Source organism: Marmota flaviventris, chromosome 20 (assembly GCF_047511675.1).
Source record: "Marmota flaviventris isolate mMarFla1 chromosome 20, mMarFla1.hap1, whole genome shotgun sequence".
Lineage (NCBI taxonomy): Eukaryota > Metazoa > Chordata > Mammalia > Rodentia > Sciuridae > Marmota > Marmota flaviventris.
Genome location: NC_092517.1, coordinates 13,506,834 through 13,531,611, shown reverse-complemented (window position 1 = coordinate 13,531,611; position 24,778 = coordinate 13,506,834). Strand labels below are relative to the sequence as shown.

At 42.8% G+C, this 24,778-nt stretch overlaps 1 protein-coding gene across 1 annotated transcript in view; it reads right to left on the bottom strand.

Moving 5' to 3' along the window:
• Window positions 1-19,193, bottom strand: part of Lmcd1 (LIM and cysteine rich domains 1) — a 60,289-nt gene extending 41,096 nt beyond the window's left edge. The window contains exon 1 of the mRNA XM_027931970.3: window positions 19,039-19,193. Coding sequence (XP_027787771.1) covers window positions 19,039-19,080 — 42 coding nt within the window. The 5' untranslated portion in view covers window positions 19,081-19,193. The remainder of the gene's footprint in view (window positions 1-19,038) is intronic.
• Window positions 19,194-24,778: the final 5,585 nt, after the last annotated feature.

The window sequence follows — 24,778 nt, the reverse complement described above, 5'->3', positions numbered from 1 at the left end:
TTCCCATAAACACTAGGGTGACTTTGTATCCTAGTCCATAGTATACATATGTTTTTTCCTAATGCAATATGAAATAAATGCCTCTGATCTTGCTCCCTCCACTCCTGAAGCTGATCTGCTGCTCTTGTCTTTATCCTCTGGCTCCTCCTCACTCACCTCCTCCAGCTTTGGGAAGACCCCAAGCTAGGACTTTAGGCTTATGACTTAGAGAATCCCATTTTCCCAAATGTTACGATTTAGATATGAGGGGTCCCTCAAAAGCTCATGTGTAAGGAGATGCAAGAATTTTTAAAGTGAAATGATTGGATGATGAAAGGTGTCACCTAATCAATGTGGACTAATCCACTGACTTGGATTAACTGGGCAGTAACTGTAGGCAGTCAGGGTGTGACTAGAGGAGGTAGGTCACTGGGGGTGTGCCTTGGGAGTTTATATTTTGTCCTTGGTGAGTGGAGCTCTCTGCTTTCTGGTTCCCTTGTCCTGAGTAATTGTCCTCCCCCAAGCCCTTCGGCCATAATGTTTTACCTCATATTGGGCCTAGAGCTAAGGGGTCTGCTAACCATGGACTGAACCTCTGAATCCCTGAACTAAAATAAACTTTTCTTCCTCTAAGTTGCTCTTGTCAGGTCTTTTGGTCACAGTGCTAAAAAGCTGACTAACACTAAAAATGGGATTAGAGAGTGGGATGTATGGTCCAAACCCTGAAGGGTTCCATGTTTCACTGTCACGATCCTGAAGATAGCTGGCTGAGAACATAATGGCAATAGGTAAAGAGATATGTAGAGGTGGCTGTCGTCTTTCTCTTTATTTGAGCTTTCTCACCATTTCTGAATTTCTCATCATGACATGGAAATCAACCATTGAAATGGCTTTGGATAAAATATTTCCTGAAACCACATTGAGTCTTACAAAGACTTTGTCTTCCTTAGAGGGCCTGCGACAGATGTTTTTTTTAGGGAGCTCATGTGTGTGGGAGTATATCCAGATCTATGGTTTCCACCCTGGGGTAGCTATTTGGGCATTTTGATTTCTCCATCTGTGCAAGAATGGATGTGAATAAATCCCTTCAATTTAGCTACTCTTGTCCCGAATTGTGTAATGAGGATAAAAACACACAGATTAAACAAATTGAGATGGACTCTACTGAGATAGCACTTAGAATTCTACAGACGGAAACTTGTCCCCTCCTCCCAATCATTTTTATTTAAAGCAACAGATAAGGACAACAGATGGTGGGCGACAAGCTGGGGCAGAGCCTCAATTGACAGTGCTTCTGGGGAAAGGGCCAGTTGTTCTCCTCTTTAGTAGACTGTATGTTAAATTCATCCTGTGAACTGGTTGCAGTTGAGAGGGTCAGATGGATGTGTCTCATGATAGGGAAGTTTCTAGTGTCCCCCAATATAATTCTAAACAAATGCCAAACAAAAGAATATTTTTCTTTCTTTGAGAAATATTTCGTTTTAAATATTATATTTTTCATTCATTTACTCATTTTTGTCTATTTTGTTTATTTATTTATTTTGCAGTACCAGAGATTGAACTCATAGGCACTTACCCACTGAGCCACATCCTCAGCCCTTTTTATTTTTTAATTTTGTGACAGGGTCTCACTAAGTTGCTTTGGGTCCTGGCTAAGCTGCCCAGGCTGACCTCAGAGTTTCGATCCTCCTGCCTCAGCTTCCCAAGCCACTGGGATTATAGGAGTGTGCCACTGCACCTGGCTTTCATTTTTGTCTCTTAAGATAGTTTATTCAGGGGCAGGGGCAGTGGCTCAGTGATAGAGCACTTGCCTAGCACAGGTGGGGCACTGGGTTCAAGCCTCAGCGCCACATAAAAATAAATAAATAAAATAAAGGCACTGTGTTCAACTAAATATTTTTTAAAATATTAAAAATAATAATATGTTCAGGTTCAACTTTAGTACAGGATAAGTTTGGGGCAAAATATATCATGATCTCCTTCCTGTCCTCCTCTTTCCTTATTAAACACAATCATTGAAAGAGGTTTTCAACTCTGAGCAGGTCCTGATATGCAGGACATTGGGGCAGAAGAGCTACAGAGTTCTATGAAATAATTTGCATGGCTGGTTTACCTCTCCCACTTTGTATTGGCAAAAGGCCCAGAAAAGGCATAATCTGGAAACAGTCCCTGAATATCTCTTGTATCTTTCAAAGTTGATGAGTTTGAGGTCCACTTTAATAAGACAGTTGATATGGAACAAGGCAAAACAAAACAAAACAAAACAAAAAACAACCTTACAAAACCTAAAGGGTGTGATTGAGGGTTGGGGGATCAGGTCTGTGTGATGGCGCATGGAAAAATCTGCAAAGTTGGCAGTCCCTGCCGGGATGCAGACTTCTTTGTTTAACATTCTACTGGCAGGGTACAAATGTTGATGCCCCAGGAGAAAGGAAACCAGCCTCTTTGGCTGCCAGCGTCTTGCTGATAGGCCATAGTTTACACATCCTCGCATCCAAAGCAGGTCCACAAATCTTATGTCCAAGACCCCTCTGGACTGATGCAATAGGACTTTGAAGACCAAACTCATATTTTCCTTTGTCACTTAGCTTCCTTTATACAAGCTACAGACACTACCCAGGCTAATAAGAATAGTGAATTATGCAAAGGCAGACAAAACCAGCCAAGAAGGGGCAAAATCATTCTCCTGTGTGACAGTTTCCCAAGTTTCTAGAAAAAGTCGGGTCTCCCCGCACCAGGGGCTGGCCTTTAATTAATCAGTGAGAGGATGGTGGTCCTCCTACCACCTCCCACCTCTGAACATGTTAATGGATCCTTCCAGACCACTCCAGAAGGTGGGCATGGTTTTAATTGACTAACTCCTTTAGAACTAAAGAAATGTAATTGACTATGGGAATTTCTTTAGGCAAAAGTCGACCTTGCACTTCCTGCATGTTTCTAGAAGTTCCTGTATAATCTTTTCCCTTGATTATCTTTCCTTCCTTCCCTGCCATCTTTTTGGAAGATGAAGTAAAGTTCTCAGTCTTATTCTGAGCCACTAGTTATGGAAACCCCTTGGGAATCTTATCCAGAGATTTACCTAGTACCCTAGGGGAAGTCCAGATGGGAAAAAATAAAGTCCCTATGGAATTCCTTCCTTCCTCCCTCTCCCCACCCCTACTTCCTAAATGAGAACAAGCTGTTGGGGTCTGCAGGCCTCCTGTCTTCTAGTTACCCCTGGAAATTAAATTCTAATTGGTTTCATAGTTCTTAGATTTCACCTCTTCATAGACATCTTCTCAAATATAAAACTATAATCCTGGGGCTAGCTATACTTAACTTATTTTACCTCCCAGTTTTATGAGACACTTCTGATTTTAGCAGCCTGAAATCTTAACATCTTAAGAATGTCATTCTGTAAAAATGTAATTTGGGGTGTGTGTGTGTGTGTGTGTGTGTGTGTGTGTGTGTGAATTCTAAATTTGCAGCATTACTGATCTTTCCAAGGATAACATACTCTTATTGGAGTTAATTTTGGAATGGGGGAAGACTATGAAAACCAAGTCGGAGGATTTTTTAAAATCTTTCCTGTCTGAATTTTAATATCTTAAAAGAAAATATGCCATATAAATGTTCAGCTCTGTTTATTAAAAGTCTGAGGGCTTTTGCTTACACAAATGCTTCCTGCTGGGAATCTCAGACCTAAATTGCTGGTTCACTGGTAATGGAAGCATACACAAACACACACACACACACACACACACACACACTCTTCAATCAACATCAATGCCTCCATGGTAAAAGATTCTGTAAAATAACACTTGTGTTTCAGGGCTGTGCATTTAGCAAGATGTTTTCAGGTTTAAAACAAGCATCCTACGTATCAATGACTCCCACTTCTCTCTTTTTTTGTCAACATGTTTTTAAAACTAACACCAAATGCACTTTTTAGTTCAAATATTTGGTCCTTCCTTTGATTGTTCTCCCTGCATAATGTGTACATACCGTACACAGTTGGATTCTGCATGTAAGAAAATCATAGGTTCTTAGAAGTGAAAGACCTTTATAGAACTTGTAGGCTATTTTCCCCCCTTACTAAGCCCAGTTTTATGAAAGAAATTAGTGGACGGTCAGTCACTTTGCAAATAATTCACTTGCAATATCCCATTTTTGAAACTCACTGGACTCAGTTCAAATGTAAAATGAGAATTGCAGAAGCCAAGTTATTTTCCAGAAAATTATCTCTTGAGTAAATTCAGCCTATTCCTTTTACCATAGCCCACCCCTAGGAAAGATGCCAAATTCCTGTCGAACACTGAGCTCCCCCGCTACTTTCCTCTGCCTGGACCACTTCTTTCTCCCTTCACCTAACAAATTCCTCACTGTCCTTCAGTTACCTCTATGATATCATCTTGAAAAACCTGAGATCTTGCATTTGTCTCTAGTACCATCATGATGACAATGATTACTTCAGGTCTATAATTCTGTAATGTTACTCTTTCCTGCTAGACTATAAGTTCCTTGAGGGCAGGGCCCCGCTATGCCTAGTTCATTGCTCTTTAGAGTAAAGCCTTGCACATAGTAGCTTCTCAATTAAAATGTGTTTAAACAGCTCCTTTGATAGCAACTTTTATTTTCTCTCTGTATCAGTGTTTCACATCAAAAGCTAAAACATGTTAGATAGTCTCCATCTGAGACTGATGCCTGCAGAGGAAATTGGAGGGGGGGGGGGGGAAAGCCACCCTGGTTTCCTCAGTTGTAGCCACCCTTAGCCATCCCATCCTCTCTGCTGTCTTTAGTGGCTCCCCTCTCACTCCAAGATCATAGCAACAGGCTTTTGGGATTTACCCAAATGGATTGAATTCTTCCAGGCGGTTCTTATTTTTCTCTCCAGGTGCATCTTTCACACCTGGAATCTCAGTGCCTGAGCACATGGGATGGCCACTTGTCCTCTTTGGCAGCAGAACCTCTGGTTCTCCCTATGTCAGTGGTGTCCCTGACTGTCCAGTTACCTGGATGTGATGGCTGAATCTCAATCACCACTCATGGTAGACTTGTAAAAAAGGAAAAAAAAAAAGCTTTCCTTATTATTTAAGAACCTGAGTTTTCTTTGTTAGGTGGCTCCTGACTACTTCCTGTCAGCCCTTGCATGGTCATACCCAGAAGGTAAGAGATGATCCTCTGATGAAAGACTCAGATCCTTGACCTTCTGGAAGGTGACTTACTAAAGAGGGGAAATCAGATTTCTCTAAAGAAAATCCACTGTGGGCTTCTTCATGAAGTGGAATATATTCAACTCGGAGAAAACTCAGGCCTGCTGAAGAGAATCATTAAACTTTGCAGACCTTCCATGACATTTCTGGTCTTGGCTCATTGCTTTGAAATATCCCTTCATCCACTTCTGCCCTTGAGATCATTTGCTGACCAAGGGTTGGGGTTGCTGGGTGCATGTTGGAGCCCGGAACCTTGAACTTGTGCTCTGGCTATCCTATGTACTTATCTATGTGACCTCAGCGAGCAGCCTCTGCTCTTTTGACCTCGACTTTTTCCATCTTTAAAATAAGTCATAATCCATACCAGCCTCACAGGGTGGTTGTGAGAATCACACGTGGTGATGCATGAAAGGTGGTTTGAAAACTGCCAGGTGCCATAGAAACCAGGGAGAATCAAAAACAAGATGTTTTCAAAATCCTGCATTTCTCCTTCGTGGATTTTTTATACTCCTGTGTACCACCTTGTAATTACTTACTTATGATTTTCCAGTATGCAAATTACTTTATAAAATACAAATTACAAATGTATTTCTTGAAAAGTAACCTTACCCTTAAAGTGCATTAAAAAGTAGAAGGTAGCTGCACAAAAATACAGGAAGTGATGAGAGCACATAGTCCTAACCACTAGAGTACCAGGGAAGGTTATAGGAAGTAATGAAACAACATCATTAAATTCTATGTGGATACAGCTGCCTTGGAGAAGCCCTGAGCCTGCTCACCCCCACTTTAGTGTGAATTTGGGCAAATATTTAAAGGCATCGTAAGTACCACACAGACACTTTCTCCTTGATAGAATCAGAAGGATGGAAGACCAAAAAGTTGGAAATGTCCTGCCTGATGTGGTTCAGCGTCTTGAATGCACATCTGAGTATTGACTAAATTCCACTCGTGGCCAAATTCGTAACATAAACTTCTAGAACACTGGACATGGGTTAGGTACAGAGGGAAGAGCTTTGGATTAAATTTACTACACTTAATTCCTGTTCATCAATGACTGACTTTGTCATGGTGGCAATTTGTTTAATCCCTCTGAATCTCAGTCTACTCACCTGTAAAATGGGATTGTTGTAAAGTTGAGGGGAAAATGACATAGCCCAATTCCTGGCACATGGCCCCCACATGATAAGAGCCATTTACAGGCTTCCTGCAAGAACAAGGCTTCTATTTGACACCTTCATGTCAAGGGCAGGTAAGAGGGAAGTTTCTGGTATTTGGGCCTTGAGGAGTAGAAAATGATGAATAAAATACTAAGAACAACCGGGGCCATTTCTCTACAAGCAAAGTAAAGAGGACAATAAAAATGATTCATTGGATCATTTAGCTCTTTAAAATATTTTCAAATACCAACCACCACAGCCATTTCACCCTGCAAAACTTTGACTAGACTTATGCAATCCTTTAAAAGAAGGTTCTTGGTTAACATGGTGTCAGAGACTTGGCTAAAATTATAAAGCACCAAGAGGTGTTGATATTCAGCATTTTTTTTTTTTAAAGAATGCCAACTTTAAATCTTCAGGATAAGAAGAAATACGACGGCCCAGGGGCTTCTCAGAATTTCTTGCACTTCAAAGAGCACGGACTTGGCAAAGCTTCCCCCACTTTCCTGAGTTTGGTCAACGTGGCTGAGGAAAGGCAAAACTCTTAAAAATTCATGCAGATGGAACTTTTCCACTGGCCCTATTTTGGTATAAATATTCATCAAGGACTAGAAACTTTAAAAGTAGATATCAGTCTGAGCTAGGAGTGGTTTGGACTCTACTGCAGCCAGTATTTGGTCCTCTCCCTGGCTCCTGTCTCTCACGGGGGCCAAATCTTCTGAGACGTGGGTGCTGTTGTCCTATGATCCCAGCCAGCTGCCTCCTCGGTCCATGGAAACCATTGGAGTTTGTTCTCTAGAGACTTCCAGCCAGAAAGAGAGGGCCCCAAGTTTCAGAGGAATCTCCAGTGCCTTGTTTGAATAGGGGAAACAAATCAAGGGTTGGCTCATCCGCCACCCTACAGCCAGCCCTTTGATAGACAGGTTTGAAGGAGGTTCATAAAACCTGGGGCGGGTACAGCCAAAAAATTCAGGGTCTGTTTTGGCAGGAGGCCCTCCTCCACCCCTCTCACTTTCATTTCCTTTTCATCTTAAGATCCCTTCTAAATCCTACCAGGGAGGCTCCCTCCTATTTCTTCACCAAATTGCTGTCTCTGGCCCTGGTCCACCAATCACAGGGCTTGAGAGAAAGCCACAGGCACGGGGGGCCCACTGAGTGGCACTAAAAGAGGTTAATGGTCTCCCCTTCTCCATTCCTCATCTGCTTTGTATCCTTCATGCTCCTCTCCTCTTTCTGTCCTCTGAGGGAGGGAGGAAGGGGGAAGGAAGCTCTTCTTACTCTTCCTATATTTTTCCTTCTCTCCTATTTCTTTTTTCCATTCCCTTCTCTTTTCTTTCTGGTGACATTTCTGAGGGCCAGGTTTCCAGGGAGTGCTCAAAAGAGACTAAGGCAAGGTTTCCATCCCTCAAGGAACTTCCCCATGGAGAATTCCAGTCTAAACAGGGTATTAAGGTCCAGGAGGTCAGCAGGCATTACAGTAGTTGTGGATGGTCGGGGCCATTCAGAAAATTAAATGTTTGTGGAGCAGAAGAGTCCCAGTGTGCTGGAGTTCAGAGGTGAGAACGTGGTCTGAGTTGGTGGCCTCTTAGAGGAGAGCGCTGAGGGGCTGGATAGAAATTGGGCCCAGGGAGGAAGGGGTTTTCTCAGCATGTGTGTGGGCAAGGAATGATATATTCAGGGAATGAGTGGAGATCGTTTTAGGGGAAGAAGAAGGTTGAAGGGAAACGCATGGCTAAGAACAGATTCGCTGTATAGAACATTAATGCCCATGGAGAGATTTGGAAGAGTCTTAGTGGGACAAAGAGTCTCTTTGGGACAAAGTTCTCCCTTAAAGTGATAACAACCATGGAGCTGCAGGAGGAGCTCTGCCCTCAATCCTTCTCACCCACCTCCTGTGCTGCTATATATACACGTATGTGTACGTATGTGTGTGTGTGTGTGTGTGTTTAAATTTACACATCTATATATAGCTACGTAGATATATAGACATATGTATACACATGACCATATGTATTTTTCTTTCCTACTGATTATCAAATATTGCCTTTTGTATTGTATAGCCATACCTCAAAGTAAAAATCACAAAACAGTAAAAATTCACAAGTCTCACATAGGCACTTGATTACCTGTAGATTCCATGGGACCACCACACAACTAAAAATAAAAAAAACACCTCCTGTGCTCTAGAAGGTTCCTTTGTGCCCCTCTCTTGTCAATAACCTCCTCTTTTTATAAAGGTGACCGCTATTCTGACTGGTGAGTTTTGCCTGATTTGAACATTATGTAAAAGAAATTACAGGGTGTCATATGGCCTTGTGTCTGGCTTCTTCTGTCCAGTACAGATTGCCTGTATTGTTGCATATGTCAGATGTTTAGAAATGACTTATTAGTATTTTGTTGTATAAATAGAAATCATTTTGTTTATTTATTCTCTTGCTGATGGTGATTTGAATAGTTGGGAGCTACTTTGGGTACTGGGGATTGAACCCAGGGTGCTTTACCACTGAGCTACAACCCCTTTAATTTTTAAAAAAATTTTGAGACAGGGTCTTGCTAAGTGGCTGATAATGCCACTAAGCTGCTGAGGCTGGCTTCAAACTTGCAATCCTACAGCCTCAGCCTGTGAGCCACTTGGTCTGGCAGGAACCCATATTTTCAGACAAAGTCTGAAATAAGGTCTCTGTGAAAGAGGTGCTTTCAATGCAAGATTCTGTCCACCAAATTCCCATATTTCCAAAGGCTGATTTTCATCCTCACAGTGCATCTAGACTCCTATTTGAGATTTCTGTTCCCCTAATTGTTTCAAGTGACACTGAATTTTCAAGGTGAAGCTGGGGGTACATACCTCCCCTGTTGTACTAGAGGGTGCTTCCTTGTCGCATGCATAGCATGCATATCACAGAGGATTTATTTCCTTCTTTTTCAAATATTTTGCATATGATCAGTTTTCTCTCTCTTTTTTTCTAGATCTTTTCACAAAAATTCAAGTGAGTTTCCTGGAACTCCGTTGCTGCACTTGGGAGACTCTCAAGTCAAATGCCACAAGAAGTTTTCTGCAGGCCCTGCGGCAGGCCCTGCTGTCCAACCACCCCAAAGGGCTTTGGTTGAGGAAAAAGAAAAAGTTCTCAGATAAGAAAATAAAAGATACACGTCTGTGAATGCATGGATACCCTAGAATGTATCTCCATGGTCTCAGAGAAATGATACTCCTAAGTTAGACGTCAGCTATGATGGAGAATATGAGTGTTGGATTTGGAAGGCACCAAACTGGACTGTGACCTGATCCTCATTCGTCTTTGTCTTTCAACACTGGGCTCAAATATCGCCTCCTTTGGAGGCCTTCCCTGACCTCCCCAGGTAAGATTAACTACTTCCTCTTCTGCTGTTTCTCAGTCCTACTTTCAAACCTCTAGATTCTAATAATTCGACAAGGCTCCTCTGATTTAGGGATTCCTATACTTTTATTTCTCTATTTCCCAAATGAAAATATAATAATTGTATAATACACATTTAAACAAATTAAATTCTTAAAGTTGGCTAAATCAGGTAAGTAAGAAAATTTCATCAAAATAATGTTTGGGATTTTTTTGGACCGGAAATTGAATCACGGGCACTTTACCACTGGGTTACATCCCCAGCGCATTTTATTTTTAATTTTCACAGACAGGATTTCACCAAATTACCCACACCAGCCTAAAACTTGTGATCTTCCTGCCTCAACCTCCTAAGTAGCTGGGATTACAGGGGTGTGCCACCACATCAGTTTATTAGCTCTTTTAATAGTAATGATAATTATGTTTAATACACAGTCACAGAATGACCAATTCTGTGCTAAGAACTTAACAGGTTAATAAGTACAGTGGTGTGTAGGCCCATTTTATTGAAGAAACTGAGGCTCAGAGCGAATATAACTTGTTTAATGGGAACAAGGAGCAGAACTGGGATCTGAATCAGTTTTCTACGCCGAGAGCCTCAGATCTCAATCCATCATAAATATATATATATATATATGTTTATATATACATATGTATGTGTATATATATATATACACATACATATGGGCATGTATACACATAAATATGTATGAATTTTTGTGTATATGTATAATACTGTTAAAGCTTTATCTTAATGGGTATCTTAATGTTTTGGGGGGCTCTTTTGGCTGACTGGATACGAAGTATCTCTTCTCAGAACAATGTTTTAAATGCACAAAATACAGTTATAAAGGAAACCAACGCTACTGAAGTAATATCCCCATATAAAAGCATATCTGTGATTTAGTAACATGTGTGCCTTTGTGAAGTTAATTATCAAAATACAGCTGTGGACCTGATTACTGTCACTTGTGTGAGCAGGGGAAGGGAGAGTGTAAATAGTAGGTCAAGGACCCATCTCATCTGGATAATAGGATATGAAAATACCTGATTTCATGGGTGTCAAAGCACAGGGGTTGATAAACTTCTAGGCTTTTTGCCTTGCTGCATAATAGGAAAAAAATGCCAATTTCAATTTGAGGTTATTGATATAAAGATGATTTTTTTTCCTCTCATTTGAGTTCCCTGACACACTTAATTCTACTCACAGATTCCTGGTTAAGAACCTCTCCTGTGTCAATTAACAAGATTTCCAAACATGTCCCTCCCATTCTTCCTCTAAAAGAAGGAGCCCCAAATGCTGACCCCTCCTGCATTAGAGGAGACTGCTGGCGACAGAGCCAGGGCTGGGGTGGGGAACCCAGACGTGTGCTGGTAGGTGGGCTGGCTGTCTTCCAGGATGAGGTGACACTGGGATCCACTTTCCCTCCACCGCTTTCAGCCAGCAGATCACTTGGGTCAGTCACCTGGGTGGTCAGCCTCATGAATCAGTACCTAGAAACGCCACTTAGTCATGCAGCCCAAATAGATACTCTCTTCGTAAGGGCAAGTTTCTTAAGGGGGAATCAGTCAGCCAGGAGACCTTTTCCCCCGCTATGCTTTTGCCCTTTGGTGTCCTAATATCAACACCATGAAAATAGAGCCCAGGGTGTTGGGCTGTCTGTGAAGACACATGCTGAGAGTGGACAGCTGGTCTACCTGTGTGTGTGTGTGTGTGTGTGTGTGTGAGAGAGAGAGAGAGAGAGAGAGAGAGAGAGAGAGAGAGAGAGAGAACGAACTGCAAGGGCTACTGCGTTACCAGAGACACCTGAGAGCCACCAGGAGTCCCCTGGCCTCAGACGTCCCATTGCTTAATGCCCTGGACGTGTGAGTGTTGGGCAGTGGCAAGGTCAAGGAACACACAGAATCATTTTGTCATTATTCGGCCTTCCTCCTGCTGAATGTTAAATGAATTCCACCAGATTCACATTTACATGGCAGAGTCCAAAGGTTTCTTATATACTGTCTTGTATGGCTAGCATATAGTAGATGCTAAATAAGTATTTGCTGCTTGAAGAAACAGACGACTATTACCGTACCTTATAAGGAAGACATCTGAGGGTAAACGCCTATGTAAGAACACAGAGCTGGGGTCACAGACTGATACTGGACAAGGTGAAGGCTGCTTTTGACAGGGGAGCAGTAAGACACCCAAGGGGGAATTGTCATGATTCTGCATAATGATGTAGTCTGAGTGTATTTCTGGCTAAGGTCAAGCGAAGTTACAGAGAGAAATTCCTGCAGTTGGATAGCTCAGAAACCACATGTGATGTATATAAACCACACTTGGTCTTCCAATATCCCAGCCCTTAATGACCTAGGAGATTTTTGCTTTGTGATGATGAGAGGGGGTACCAATAACAGCAGGGAGAGGTATACACTGAGTACTTACTGTGCATACAGGCACTTAACCTGCTTTATCTCATCAAACCTTCTTTGAAATGCAGAGGTATTGTTAGTTTTTGTTCTCAAGTAAGGAACCAGGGGTCCAGGGAGGATTAGAAACCTGGCAAAGACTGCAAAACTGGCAAATGGCAGAACTGACAGGTAGATCTAGATCTATATGCTTGCAAATGTTGTGTGAATGTTTTGCTCCTTAAAATGGCCTCTGAGGGCTGTAGCTGTAGCTCAGTGGTAGAGCTGCTTACCTAGCACATATGTGGCACTGGGTTTGATACTCAAGGAAGGAAGGGAGGGAGGGAGGGAGGAAGGAAGGAAGGAATGGAGGAAGGGAGGGAGGAAGGAAGGAAGGAATGAACTGTGTCCATCTACAATTAGAAAAAAAAAAAAAAGAATTATAAAGAAAAAAAATGGCCTCCAAATCTTGTGGTCAAATCTCAGGTCACAGCCGAAATGTTCACCTGACCTTCTGAAGTTTGAGGACATGAGGTTGACACAAAATTGGGACACTCTGGGTTTGGAAGTGACAGAGAAGACACCTTTTTCTCCTTCATTCAGAAAAGTTGTAGGTGAGTTGAAGTGTCCGGGTCCTGGGACCACTTAGGTTTGTCAATGTAAATTTCAGACATAGCATTTGATTGTTAGCATCTACTCAGCTCTTTTATACAATGATTCATGTGCATTTTTCTCCAAAGATAAATTTTTAAAACGATCCAATATTTTCAAAGAAGAGAAGGGAAAAAAAAAATCAATCCATAAACAAATCATGTAGATTTGAAACAGCCGCTGGGGGCCTGGAAACTGTTCCCTCTTTGTCCTACAAAAGAATAACTTGCCAAATGGAGACTTTGGTTTCTTCCCCTTTAGCAATTTTATTTCCTTTTAAAATATGTCCTAGTGGGGGCCTGGGCTATGGCTTGCTTGTCTGATCACATGTTATCTAGTGGACTATGAGTCAGGCTGACCAGGCAAGTTGAAATTGATCAGGCATTCCAAGGCAGAGCCTATTCCCCATGCTAGAGCTTCCTAGAATCTCTGGACGTAGGAGCTCTAGAATTTTTTTTTTCTTTTCAGTATAAAGATAACAGATGTAATTCCTTAAAAGGTTCCTCTACCAGCCCCTTGCCTCGAAGTTGTATGAACCTTCTGGAAAAACTGGAGAAATCTAGAAAGTCTTTATTGAATACCTGGGAAATGGCTTTGACTTGGTAGGGGTGACAGTGTACCTCTGGTGGTGACCAAGAAATATCAGAGGGGACAGGTGCCTGGTAACATTTGGATAATGTTGGGCAACTCCCCTTAGGCAGTCAATGAGTTCAGTAAGTTGGGAGAAAGTGCCCTGTGTGTGAAGTTCATGGTAGTAATTGCTGTCCTTCTCCATCGGATGTCTGTTTCTGATGAATAAATCTTAGGCCAAATTTGACTTCTTAACCTGTCATCATGTGAACTTAGGCCAGTCATTTTTAACTTAGTCTTAATTTACTCGTGTGTAAAAACAATACTAATGTTTATTTTGCACAGCAATCCTTAAGGCTAAATGAGATAATGTATGAGAATATGTCAGACAAATTCTGAGCTCTCAAAAGATATCTGTCCTGCCTCTCTTTTGCTTTTCCCTAAACTTGGCTGTCTTCACGGAGAACAGATAAGTTTATCAGGAGACAGGAATCCAAACAGTTGATCAAAGTAAGAATAAACACATTCTTTCTGAGTAGAAAAAAAAAAATATGAAAGGCTTCACTTTTCATCCAAACAAGCAGATAAGAGTCAAGGAGTTGATTCGGGAGTTTCACAAAGCTTAGCAATTACATTTTCATTTCTGTTTTTGGAAAAAAAATAATTCTACATCAAATATTGGACACTAAATATATGTTTTGGCCACTCAAACAGTCTTAGTGCCCATGTGAGTCCCAACGTCCTGTCTAACTCCTTCTATAAAAGTTTCATAGAAAGCTGGAGCTTCTGTGGACTCGTGCTGTTGATAGGTGGGACTCCGAGAAGGGTTCACAACACCACAAATCTTCTACATCTATGAGGTTCAGGAAATGCCCTGGTCTTGAGGAAGCCCTCTAGAAGGGGCTGGTGGCCCTGCCTCTGGTGAGGTACTAGCAGTTGCCAGACATGTTTCTTGCTAGTATCAACTGAAAGGTGAGGGGGCAATATTTATAAAGGAGGGCGCTTCAAGCTGTCTCTTCCTCTGGAGTGTCCTAAAAATGTCTCTGCGATTTTGCTTTCAGTACAAGGGACTTGTTACGTGGGATATGGCTGTTGTGAAAGGAGGGCCAGGGTGCTGCCGGCAGAAGCAATCTTGGTTTTCACCCAAGTTCTGCCGCTTCCTAGGAATTGTGTGTGCATAGGCACCTGATGAGTAAATGCCTGGGTATTGTAATGACTCACCCCCCCACACACCCACACACACCAGAAATCTATTCTTGAAATAAATATTTCATTGGTGTTGGATGAATGGTGAGGGATAAGGACTCCTGAGGTCTGCTATACATCATGGCAAATTTCCACTTTATTACCCTCAAATAATTTTGAAAGCTTGGGTTGGAAAGAAAGGATGATTCTCCCTCCCAAAGTCAAAGTGAATAATGCCTCTTGGGGAGTCCACTCTTTCCTCACTTCCACATACCTGACAGTTTCCTCACCGGAAGTGGCCAGAGTAAGGGTGGCAAAGAAAGACGCACACAAGTGCCACTGTGGCAGCAATCCCTTTCTGTTCCCCAACTTTGCTGGATTCAGCCTATTTTCTTTCCTCTGTATCACCTTCAGTCAGTGAATGTGAAGAGAAGATTAAATTACAGTATCCTTAGAGGCCACCACCATCCTTCCCCGCTTTCTGTCTGCATGAATGCCCGCAAGCCCTGTGCTAGTCTTTTGGCTTTGGAGCTGAGACAGCTCACATTCAAACTCGGAGTGACCTGTGATCCAATCTTTCCCTGCCTTCCACCACCACCAGGGGCAGATGTACTGGTGAGAGTCAACCATCAGCCCCTGAACTTACCTATTCAGACACCTCTGCAGGCTAGGACGAGAATCTGCACTTTACAAAGTAATGGATTCAATATCTGTTTTTTGGAGATGCTTTAAGACAAACTTGGATAATTCCCCCCACTTCCCTTCCCTTCTTTCTTTCTTCCTTTCTTTGAAATAAGGCTCTCTTTGAGGCTGAGTTGCTTATACACCTATGGGCTTGTCTCCAATGTGTTGGCTATTAAGATCTTTAAGTGACAGCTTAATATGTTTTTAAGAGTGAGGGAGCCAACAGCAATGCTTGGGGAGCTGTGTTTACGTTGGACAGGCTTCCCCGGGCCACATGCCAGCAGTTGTGCACACTGCAGGAACTGGAGGTGAAGGCAGGAAGGGCTGAGGACAGAGGGGAGAACTAACCCAGAGGGCAGGAAAGCCAAGAGGGATATGACGTGAACAAGTGTAAAAAGAGAGGCCCAGTTGAACCTGGCAGTGCACTCAGAGACCCAAAGGCCTGACCACATCTTGACTGTGCTTCTGCCCAAGGACTGGTCCACAGATTAGGTTCTCACCCCTCAACACAATGTTCAAGGAGCATTAAAGTGACAGGTCTTCTTTGTCTTCTTCCCGTCCAAATTCTCACAATGGCCCCTTAACATCAGGGGATTCTTGCAGAACCTACTAAGCTTCAGTATGCTTTCCCAGCAACTCCCAAGCAGGAATTGGACCTCTCTAGTCTAAGTTTCCTTATCTAAAAGGTGAAAGGGAACTGCAGGTCCTCCTCCAGGCTGCATAGTGACATGCCCATACCTGGCGATCCCTGTTCAGAAGGAGACTTCATTCTTGTGAGCAGATTTTGCCTCTGTTGGTTGAGAATGAAGGCGAGCTCATTGGTCATCGTCCTTGCTTATCAAGGCTGAAAAACTGGCTTGGGTTCAGCTGAATGAAAGTTGATTGCTCTTCAGATAGGCAGTCATAAATAAAAGTGTGTCATCCATTCATTAAAAAACCCTCTCTCAACATCTATGTACCCACTGAATATGTCATCTCTGCCAAGAATAATGATGGGTCATTTTAATTGAGTGCTCATGTGCTGAATTTTTATGTACATCATCTTCTTTAATTTTCATAATCACTTTGGGAAGCAGATGCTGGTGCTGTCTCCTCAATTTTCAAATGAGGTGAGGACACAAACTCAGAAGTTAATAAGCATGCCCATAGTGAATATTAGTGTATGTTAGAGCAGGGATTTGAACCCAGATCTGAGAAGGGATACGGCACTAGTGACCACTTTACTTAATAAACAGTAGAAGCACAAATCCATGATTATGGTTGGTTCCACCAAAAGTAATGGCATTTGGCCTTCAAGGCTCTTTGTTACCAAGGAATGTTGGCAATTTTACTAGGTTCAGCCAACTCTCTGTGCTAGGGAAGCTTCTCTTTCCTGGTACAAAAGCAGATGACAGCTTAAGAGCCGTCAATAGAGCATTTGGCTCAGTGTGGATGAGACACTCAGAAACTGCCACCCAGCTCATGAATGTTTGTGATCCCCAATGAGTCCCACAGCCTGTCTGGGATTTAGTCAGATGATCTCTAAGGCTACTCCAGTTTTGGATTTTTTGTTTCTCTCTTGAAGACCTTTTTATGACTTTCCAGCTGCTGGGGATTCCCACCCCTCCCAATCCTTTGGGGTAGGACAGCAGAGACAGTGTGTGTGCCATTTTAAGCCATTTCTCATTTTGTAAATAGGTCCCTTGCAGCTTGAAGAGTCTATGGAATTGTTTCAAAATGTCTAAGTGTGATTATGCATCCTGAAGCCAAATGTTGTAACCACCCCCCACCGTTGCAGATTTACAAAGTAAATATGCAATAAAACTCTCTTCAGTGTGCTGTTGATATGACACAGTACTTAGTCACTGCTTTGCAGTTCAGTAAGGCGAGCTACTCCCCGACTCCCTTCCCAGCCCTCCACTTTTTGGGTTGAACACATTGGATAATCTACAAAGTGATCTTCCCCCAAGATTGTTGAAATCCCATGAGGTAAAAAATATCTACCCTTTCATCTCTATGCGCCACATTCTTTCTTTAAGCCTGTAATTGGATATAAATGGAAAATAAACCCTTCGCAGACCAGGGAAATTGGCACTAGAGGGTGACAAGAAGAAGAGCATATTCTACCTCTATTTCAGATAATCACACTCTTCTATGCAAAGAAAAATAAAAACAAGACTTCCTCCAAGAAAAGGGAGGTTTCCACAGATTTCATCGTACTTCATATGCCCATAAGCTTATTGTTAAAATAGCCAGGAATCATTTTACTTTCCAAAGGACAACGAAACTGTCACCTTAGACAGTTTAGCCTTGGACTTTTTGGAGAAGCATATTCAAACATATATACTACAATATAACAAGTTTTAAAAAATGCATGTAATGTCACATGTAAAAACATGGGGGGCCAGATATTGTCAGTGGTTCACTCCGTTCACTTCATTTTTTTAAGTTCTACTGTGTGTGGTGTGGAGTGCTAGGTTGGGGGAGAGATCATCAAGAAATGTCTGCCCTCGAGAACTTCAGAAAAATGTACAGACATGAGCGCAAAGCACACATAACTCACTAATAGGTAGAAATTGATAGGTATCTTCCAAAGGCCTAAAGTGTTATGGCAGTCCCTTAGAAGGAGAGATGACTTGATTCTGCAAATAGTCCGGGAAATGCAACGCGGGGCATGGTACATTCCAGAGAGATGCCCAGATTAAATGTGACTTGGCGTACACATTCACAAGGATTCACTGGCCTCTGCAGAGGTCTGCGGCAGGTCATCTATAGAAGGGCACAATTCTAAGTTGATAAATCTGTGCCTCTAAGGAATTGACTGTCATTTTGATTCTGACGTGTTTTTTTCCCCCTTATTCTACCTCACAGATAAAGGCAGATATCTAAGGAGGATTTTGTCCTAAAAGACTGAATTCTCTGAAATCAGAATTTAATAATTACTGCTTTGTGTAATTATTACACAAAATGTTACCATTTGCTGTTTTATGGCTGTTCTGAGGGAGGTGGGGGTCTCTCAAACCTACTTTAGAGACAGGAAAACAGGCTCAGAAAAGTAAGTTGGTCAACACTGTGTGTAGCCTAAAAAATGCCGGGCCAGGGTTTGAATACCTAAGTCGGTGGCCTGATGGAGCCAACTCTCTGTGGCCCTGACCCCTCAGTTCCTCCATCTCTCAAGCCTAGCTCGACTCTCTTCCTTTACTGCTCACGACTTTTTAGCCTCTCTCCCAAGTGCTTTCAGGTGAGCAACCAGAGGGTTTTGGAGCTACAGGGCACAGCTGCACGCTCTTCCTGCAGTAATTTACCCTTGACCTTCTGGGCTGCCAGCCAGCCATTCTAGAAAGGGGAACGTGCAGACCCTGGGGACAGAAACTAGTTCCCTTGTGCTAGAAATGCCGCCACTGCCAAAGCACCAACTGAAGAAATTGTGTGTGTGTGTGTGTGTGTGTGTGTAAAGTTGGTGGAAATCCACAAACACTAGGATAGCAGCAAAAGGGGAGTCTTCTCCTGAAAATATATTACACGCCCCCAATTCTCACGTTAACCATTCCAGAGGTGTCCGGGACCAGGGAGGTTAGGACTTCTCCCCCCCACAAACCAGAGGAATAACGCCCCACAAGTTTTACCTTAATTCAGTCTTAATTAGCATCATCAAAGATCAAACACACTTTGCAAATACTTCACATAACAATGGCTTAAAGTGTGGATTTGGGGGTGTGCGCCTGTTAGCTCACACAAGTATTCCCAACTATTTTTGCTTTCTGTTAAAGTCTTGGAATTTTATACATTTCTTTCTCTTTACCTCTCTACTCACTGATGGGAAGGGGAAGCAGGAAAAATAATCTGGGAAGCTACAGACAGATCTCTGCTCACCTTTTGCAAGCGTGGGTTGAGGTTCTTCGCCACTTTTGCCATCTTCGTCTGGGATGGAGAGGCAGCGCCTGGCTTCTCAGGCAGAGGCGCAAGGGCGCGCGGCAGCGACAGCGGGTGGCTGAATGGCCAGGTTCGCCGGCCCAGGTGGGGGGAGCTCTGGGCTCCGCTAGGCCCAGCCGCGCTGCTTTAATTGGAGAGCGGGACTCCCTCTAAAACCTCTCCAGCCAATCCACGTGGCCACTCACGCTGGGCCAGCCAATCCCAGCGCGAGGCTGCTCCCCTCCCTTTGGGTGGCCTCAGCCGGGAGGTGGCCAGCGGAGCCGAGCTCGGTCCTGACGTCAGTGCGGCCGCGGGCCCCTGTCTGCCCCGGGCAGCTCACATCTGTCCCCGCTGGGGCAGCAGGAATCCGTCCCCACGCCCTTCTCCTTTAAAGGGCAATGAACAGAGGGTGGGGCTGGCGACAGGCTGGGCGATCCATTCAGGTCAAAAGGGAGAGTGATCAAACAAGAAGGCGGAGGTATTTTTAGTGAGCTGGGTCCAAAAATAAATTGTGAGCAGTGTTCCCCTTGCCACCCTTTCTGCCTTGTCCCGGGAGGTGTGGGGAGGGAGGGACGGAGGCAGGTGGCTTGCTGCAGCGTTAACTTGGGCTAACTTTTCCCAACTTGGGCAAATTCTTCAGCCACCGATAGAAGAGGAGATTGGGATGAGTTTTTTTTTTTTTCCTTTTTAAACTAAACATTTCTAAATTACTAAACTGTCTTCTTGTAACTTGTTTGAATGCAAATATTATCTTTTACTCCCCCTTATTCTGTGAGTAAGACAGCCCCAGCCTTATTTAATAGATGCCCCTGTGGCCTCATAATTGCCTCATGGATTATTAGGATTGCAAATAGTAGATGAAGAAATTTACCCTGAAAAAAAAAAAAGATTGAAAAATTATCTGGGGAAAAAAGGGGGGCACAGGATTACACACTATAAACTAGGAAATTAGTAATGTCATGCAGGCTTGGACAAGCAAGTTCCATCTGATTTTAAGCATCCTTAGAATAAGGTACCCCTGTGACATCTAACATAACTAGTCTTATAAGACAGAATTAGCCAGGTTTCCCTTACTGTGCCTTGGTATTAGCCTGTAAATCCACATCTCTGTATTGAGCCAGTTCTGCAAACTAGGATTTCCAGAGGCATTTTCCTCTCCTGACTTGACAGTGGATTAAACACAAGCCCTTTATCCTGGAGAGAATATTGCTCTATCTATGGTGAAGTGTTCATCCTGTAGCCAGTGACAGTGTCTCCTGTTAGAAACCGGAACTTGGTGGGCTACAATAAAATCTAGTTGCAGGGAGACTGAAGAAAAGTACATCATTTATTTATTTTTTATTATTTATTTATTTATTTTTTTGTACAGGGAATTAAACCCAGGGAGGCTTTACCTTTGAGCCAATTTCCCAGTCCTTGTAATTTTTTTTTTTTTTTTTTAACTTTAAGACAAGATCTCGCCAAGTTGCTGAGACTGGCCTCACACTTGTGATCCTCCTCCCTCAGCCTCCCAAGTTATACACTGAAAACTAGTTTTTAACACATCATCAACTCCAATAATCTCGAATCTTGATCTGGGACCCCAAATTGTAATTCCTTTTTTGACATCCTCCGAAGGGCTTTTTTTCATTTGTGATTCACCCTTTTCTAATGGGTGGCCCATTGCTCTCTTCATGACATTCGGCTGTATTTAATCTTTGTCTTGCTTGCTCTCAACTGTAGCATGCAACAGAGACAGAGAACATAAGTTTTTAAAAAAATATTTATTTTTTTAGTTGTAGTTGGACATAAACCTTTATTTTATTTATTCATTTTTATGCAGTGCTGAGGATCGAACCCAGGGCCTCACACATGCTAGACGAGCACTCTACTGCTGAGCCATAACCCCAGCCCCAGAGAACACGGTTTTTGAATGAATGGAGATTGGGTTCTGCCTTTTAATCAGCATCAAGCAGCTACAGTACAGCTAGGGAGAGATGGCACAGGATGTGGGAGGACTTGGAGGATGGGCTGCATGTTAAACCACTATGTCAAGAGACAGTGGCCAACAGAAGAAGCCTGCCCTGGAACAGAAGGTTTCCAGGTGGAATAGCCCTAGAACAATAGCTCTGAAAGTGCATTGTCCTGCTGGAAGCCATTATATTTCAGAGTATGGAAACAGAAGCCAGGAGTGTAACAAGGGCGAGCTTTATCCCTTTCAAACTGGGCAAAGGCCTTCTCAGTGAAGTCATTTCCTACTTCTTTCCCAGCCACCCTCCTTGCCCCATCTTGAGAAATCATTGTTCCACAGATTAGTGCTACTTTTTAAAACTTTCATCCTGTTTAGTTCCAACCACATGAACTCCCTTCACTACTTCTTATCTAATTCATTAAATTATGTATTTATGTAGCTAAATAGCAATGTATTTATTTATTTATTGTGGTACTGGAGGTTCAAACCAGGGGTGCTCTACCACTGAGCTACACCCCCAGTCCCTATTTTTATTTTGAGTCAGGGCCTCAAGAAGTTGCAGAGGCTGCCCTCAAACTTTCAATACTCCTGCCTGAGCCTCCCAAATCTCTGGGTTTACTGGTGTATGCCGCTGCACCTGGCTCCTCCTTATTTTTACCCTTAGCTCTGGGTACAATGATGGAGGCAGGTATTGCGGCTTCTCTCAGAATGTGAGAATTTGGATCTGCTGATATGGGAATCAGGAGCCTCTGGTTGGGGTGGTATATCTCCTCTTTTCTGCAAAAGGCCCTGCTGTAGGCAGAAGAGGGGCCCCACGCTCTCTGCTACAGCTTGCTCTCAGCCCAGCTGCAGATCTGACTTTGATCCTTTAAACCCAACTCTCGACCTATATATTCTGGAAGTCCTATGGTCCCACACCTGCTTGGACACCTGAACAAAGTATTACAATTTAGGATTATTCAGGAACCTGGAGGAGATGTGGGCATTGCACCACAATATCACTCTAGCTCTGAGGTCATTCTTGCATCTTTTTGGAAGAAAAAATAGGGTCTATTCCAGATTGGAACTGTAGCGAGATCTGATTTCCCCAAACTTATTTATTGTGGTGCTGGGGCTTATTGAACACATTCATTCATTCATTCTTCAAGCAGTTTTGCCTTAAGCCAAGCCCTGTGCTGCTCGGTGCTGGAAACACTCCACAGAATCTTTCCCCTTGGAGAACACATTTGTCTGGTAACTAACATTGGGGCTCTCTGATTGTCAAAGCTGCATCTTACTGGAGCTTCAGGATGACCACTCTCAGAGAAAACAGATATTCAAGGGCTTTCTCCAAGATTGTACATCCAGACAGTGGCAGAGCTAAAATTCACATTCTGGGTTTCTCATTCCAGATTGTATCCTTTCAACCGTCCCATGTTTCCTCCTATAATGATCTCAAAGATAGATTGTAGGGAAAAGACTGAGTCCTAGGCATAAGGTGAGGCCATCCATTGTCATTAGCACCCCTGGGTTTGTTCTAACTGGGATTTTTAAGCGAATCACATGCTCTTTTAACCATTCACAAATTAATGAAATAAACATTGGACTGGGAACTAGTGTGGATTGGGTCCTGAGCTGAGATACAACAACAACTAAGACAGGAAGGGTCTCTACCCTCACACAGGTGAGGTGTCCACAGCTTGATGTGTCTGAGAGACAGTTAGGTCAGTGTGGCTGGTGGGTAATGAGAGTGAGGGAGAATGACCTGAGGTGCCCGGGAGGAGTTAAGCAGGGCTGGATCTCTGGGTCCTATAAGCTACGCTCAAGAGCTGAAACTGATTCTGAGAAAAATTGTATTTTCTACATCAGTGTTTTCTAACTGGAACATATCATGAGCCGCATAAGCTGTTCAAAACTTTCCAGTACCCACATTTTTTAAAAAGCCAACAGGTGAACTATTCATAGAGTATTTATTTAACCCAGTTTAACCAAATGCAGTCGTTTCTACTGGTGATTGATATAAGAAATTGCTGAGATGTTTTACATTCTTTCTTTCTTTGAAATTTGGCATCTTCATTCAAATCTTCCACATCACAAATGCTCAATAGCCACATGTGACTAATGGCTCTTGTCCTAGACGGGGCGTTATATAGAAGTCGTACAGCCGAATGACAATATCTGACCTATTTTGTAACGCATGGCAAAGACACTAGGAGTTGTTGGTGGAAACCTGGCAGGTGACAGCAGGTGGAAAAATTGAGGGCTGGGAACTAATATCGATGGGTCCACTGTGTGTTTCCAACAGCACACTGGGAGGGACAAATCATTTGTCTCAAGTCACTAGAAAGAGGCAGAACAAGAGCTTGAACCCAGATCTTTTAGTGTTGTGCCAGATACTTTCATAAGTCCCTAATAATCATGGTTCACAATGATGTCTTTGTTACAATATAGTGACCATGACCCAAGTTGTTTTAATGTGCCAGTGAGTTACTTCTATCTGATTAGGATTTGTTCTTACATGTAGTATTCATTAAAAACACCTAACACTTAAGGGTAGATACATATAAGTAATCTATGGACCATCTAGTATATTTCAGTTAACTGATATAAATATACATGAGCTGCCACAATACACTTTATTTTGAATCAGCTCGAACCATATGTAACTGAATTTTTCACAGTTCAAGTTTTTATGTTTGTTTCTTTCCTTCCCCCCGCCCCTCACAGGAACTTTAATTTTCAAATAACTTGTCTAATTTCCCCCAGACTTTTGATAGCCTCCTAGATCTGGAAAGCCTTTGCCTATAATACCAAAACATCTGGATAAAAACAAAACATGATCATTGCCCAGGTCTGCCTTCTAGTCTTTGACAGGGAAAGACACAAAGAGAATCTGCCTGTTATAAAATAAACAGTGGTTTAGGAGTTGGAGCCCTGCACTTGGATCCCAGTTCTGCTAAAATTGATGTGGCGGCCCATCAACTTGCAACTTCAGGCGCCATATTTATTTCTCCCTCTTCTTCCCTGTTGGGCTGGGCAGGGAAATGTGCTTCTTGCATTCATTTCCTACCTACCGCCATAGCTCCCACTGGTCTGGTGACAGCTCTGCCCCTTGACCCCTTCAGATCTCTACTATTGCTGGCCCCAGCTGCTTCCCTCTTCCTTAAGGGTTCTTTGAACCCTATTTTCCCAGTTATGAACAACTCCTTTATTTTCTCCCCTTCAGTGATTCCAGCAAGGATACTGACTTGTGCCAATGATCCAACTGTGGCATCTGCTAGCCGATCGAGGTATAGCTTGCCCTGTGTGCTTCTTTTATATTTCCTGTGTCTGTTGGTAGATGAATTAATTTAAAAAATTGGGGGGGGGGGGCTTGGCAATTAATTAAATGGGAAAAACCAGTTAGAGGTGCTGGGAAGGCAAGAGGGAAATTTGAACGCCTTCTCCTGGGCTGAACTGCTGGCTGCTTTTGAGTCAGGAGGAGACTGTGGATTTCTCCTTTTGCCACCAACAGTGATTTTGGCACTTAAGCTCTTTGAACCTTCGTTTATTCATCTTTAAAATGGAGTTCATTCTAGTAGAGGAACCTCCCTTAAAGGTGTATGAAGAACTTAAGAGATGCAGTTAGTCCTCACCCCCTCTTCCCCAGTTATTTTCATGGGTCATAGAAAGTGGCACCAGGGCTTATCTTATTGGGCGATAGGGTAATGGGTGGTCAAATCCTTGCAAAGAGTTTCCTTCTTTCTCCTCTGTACTTTTCCTTCAGGAGAA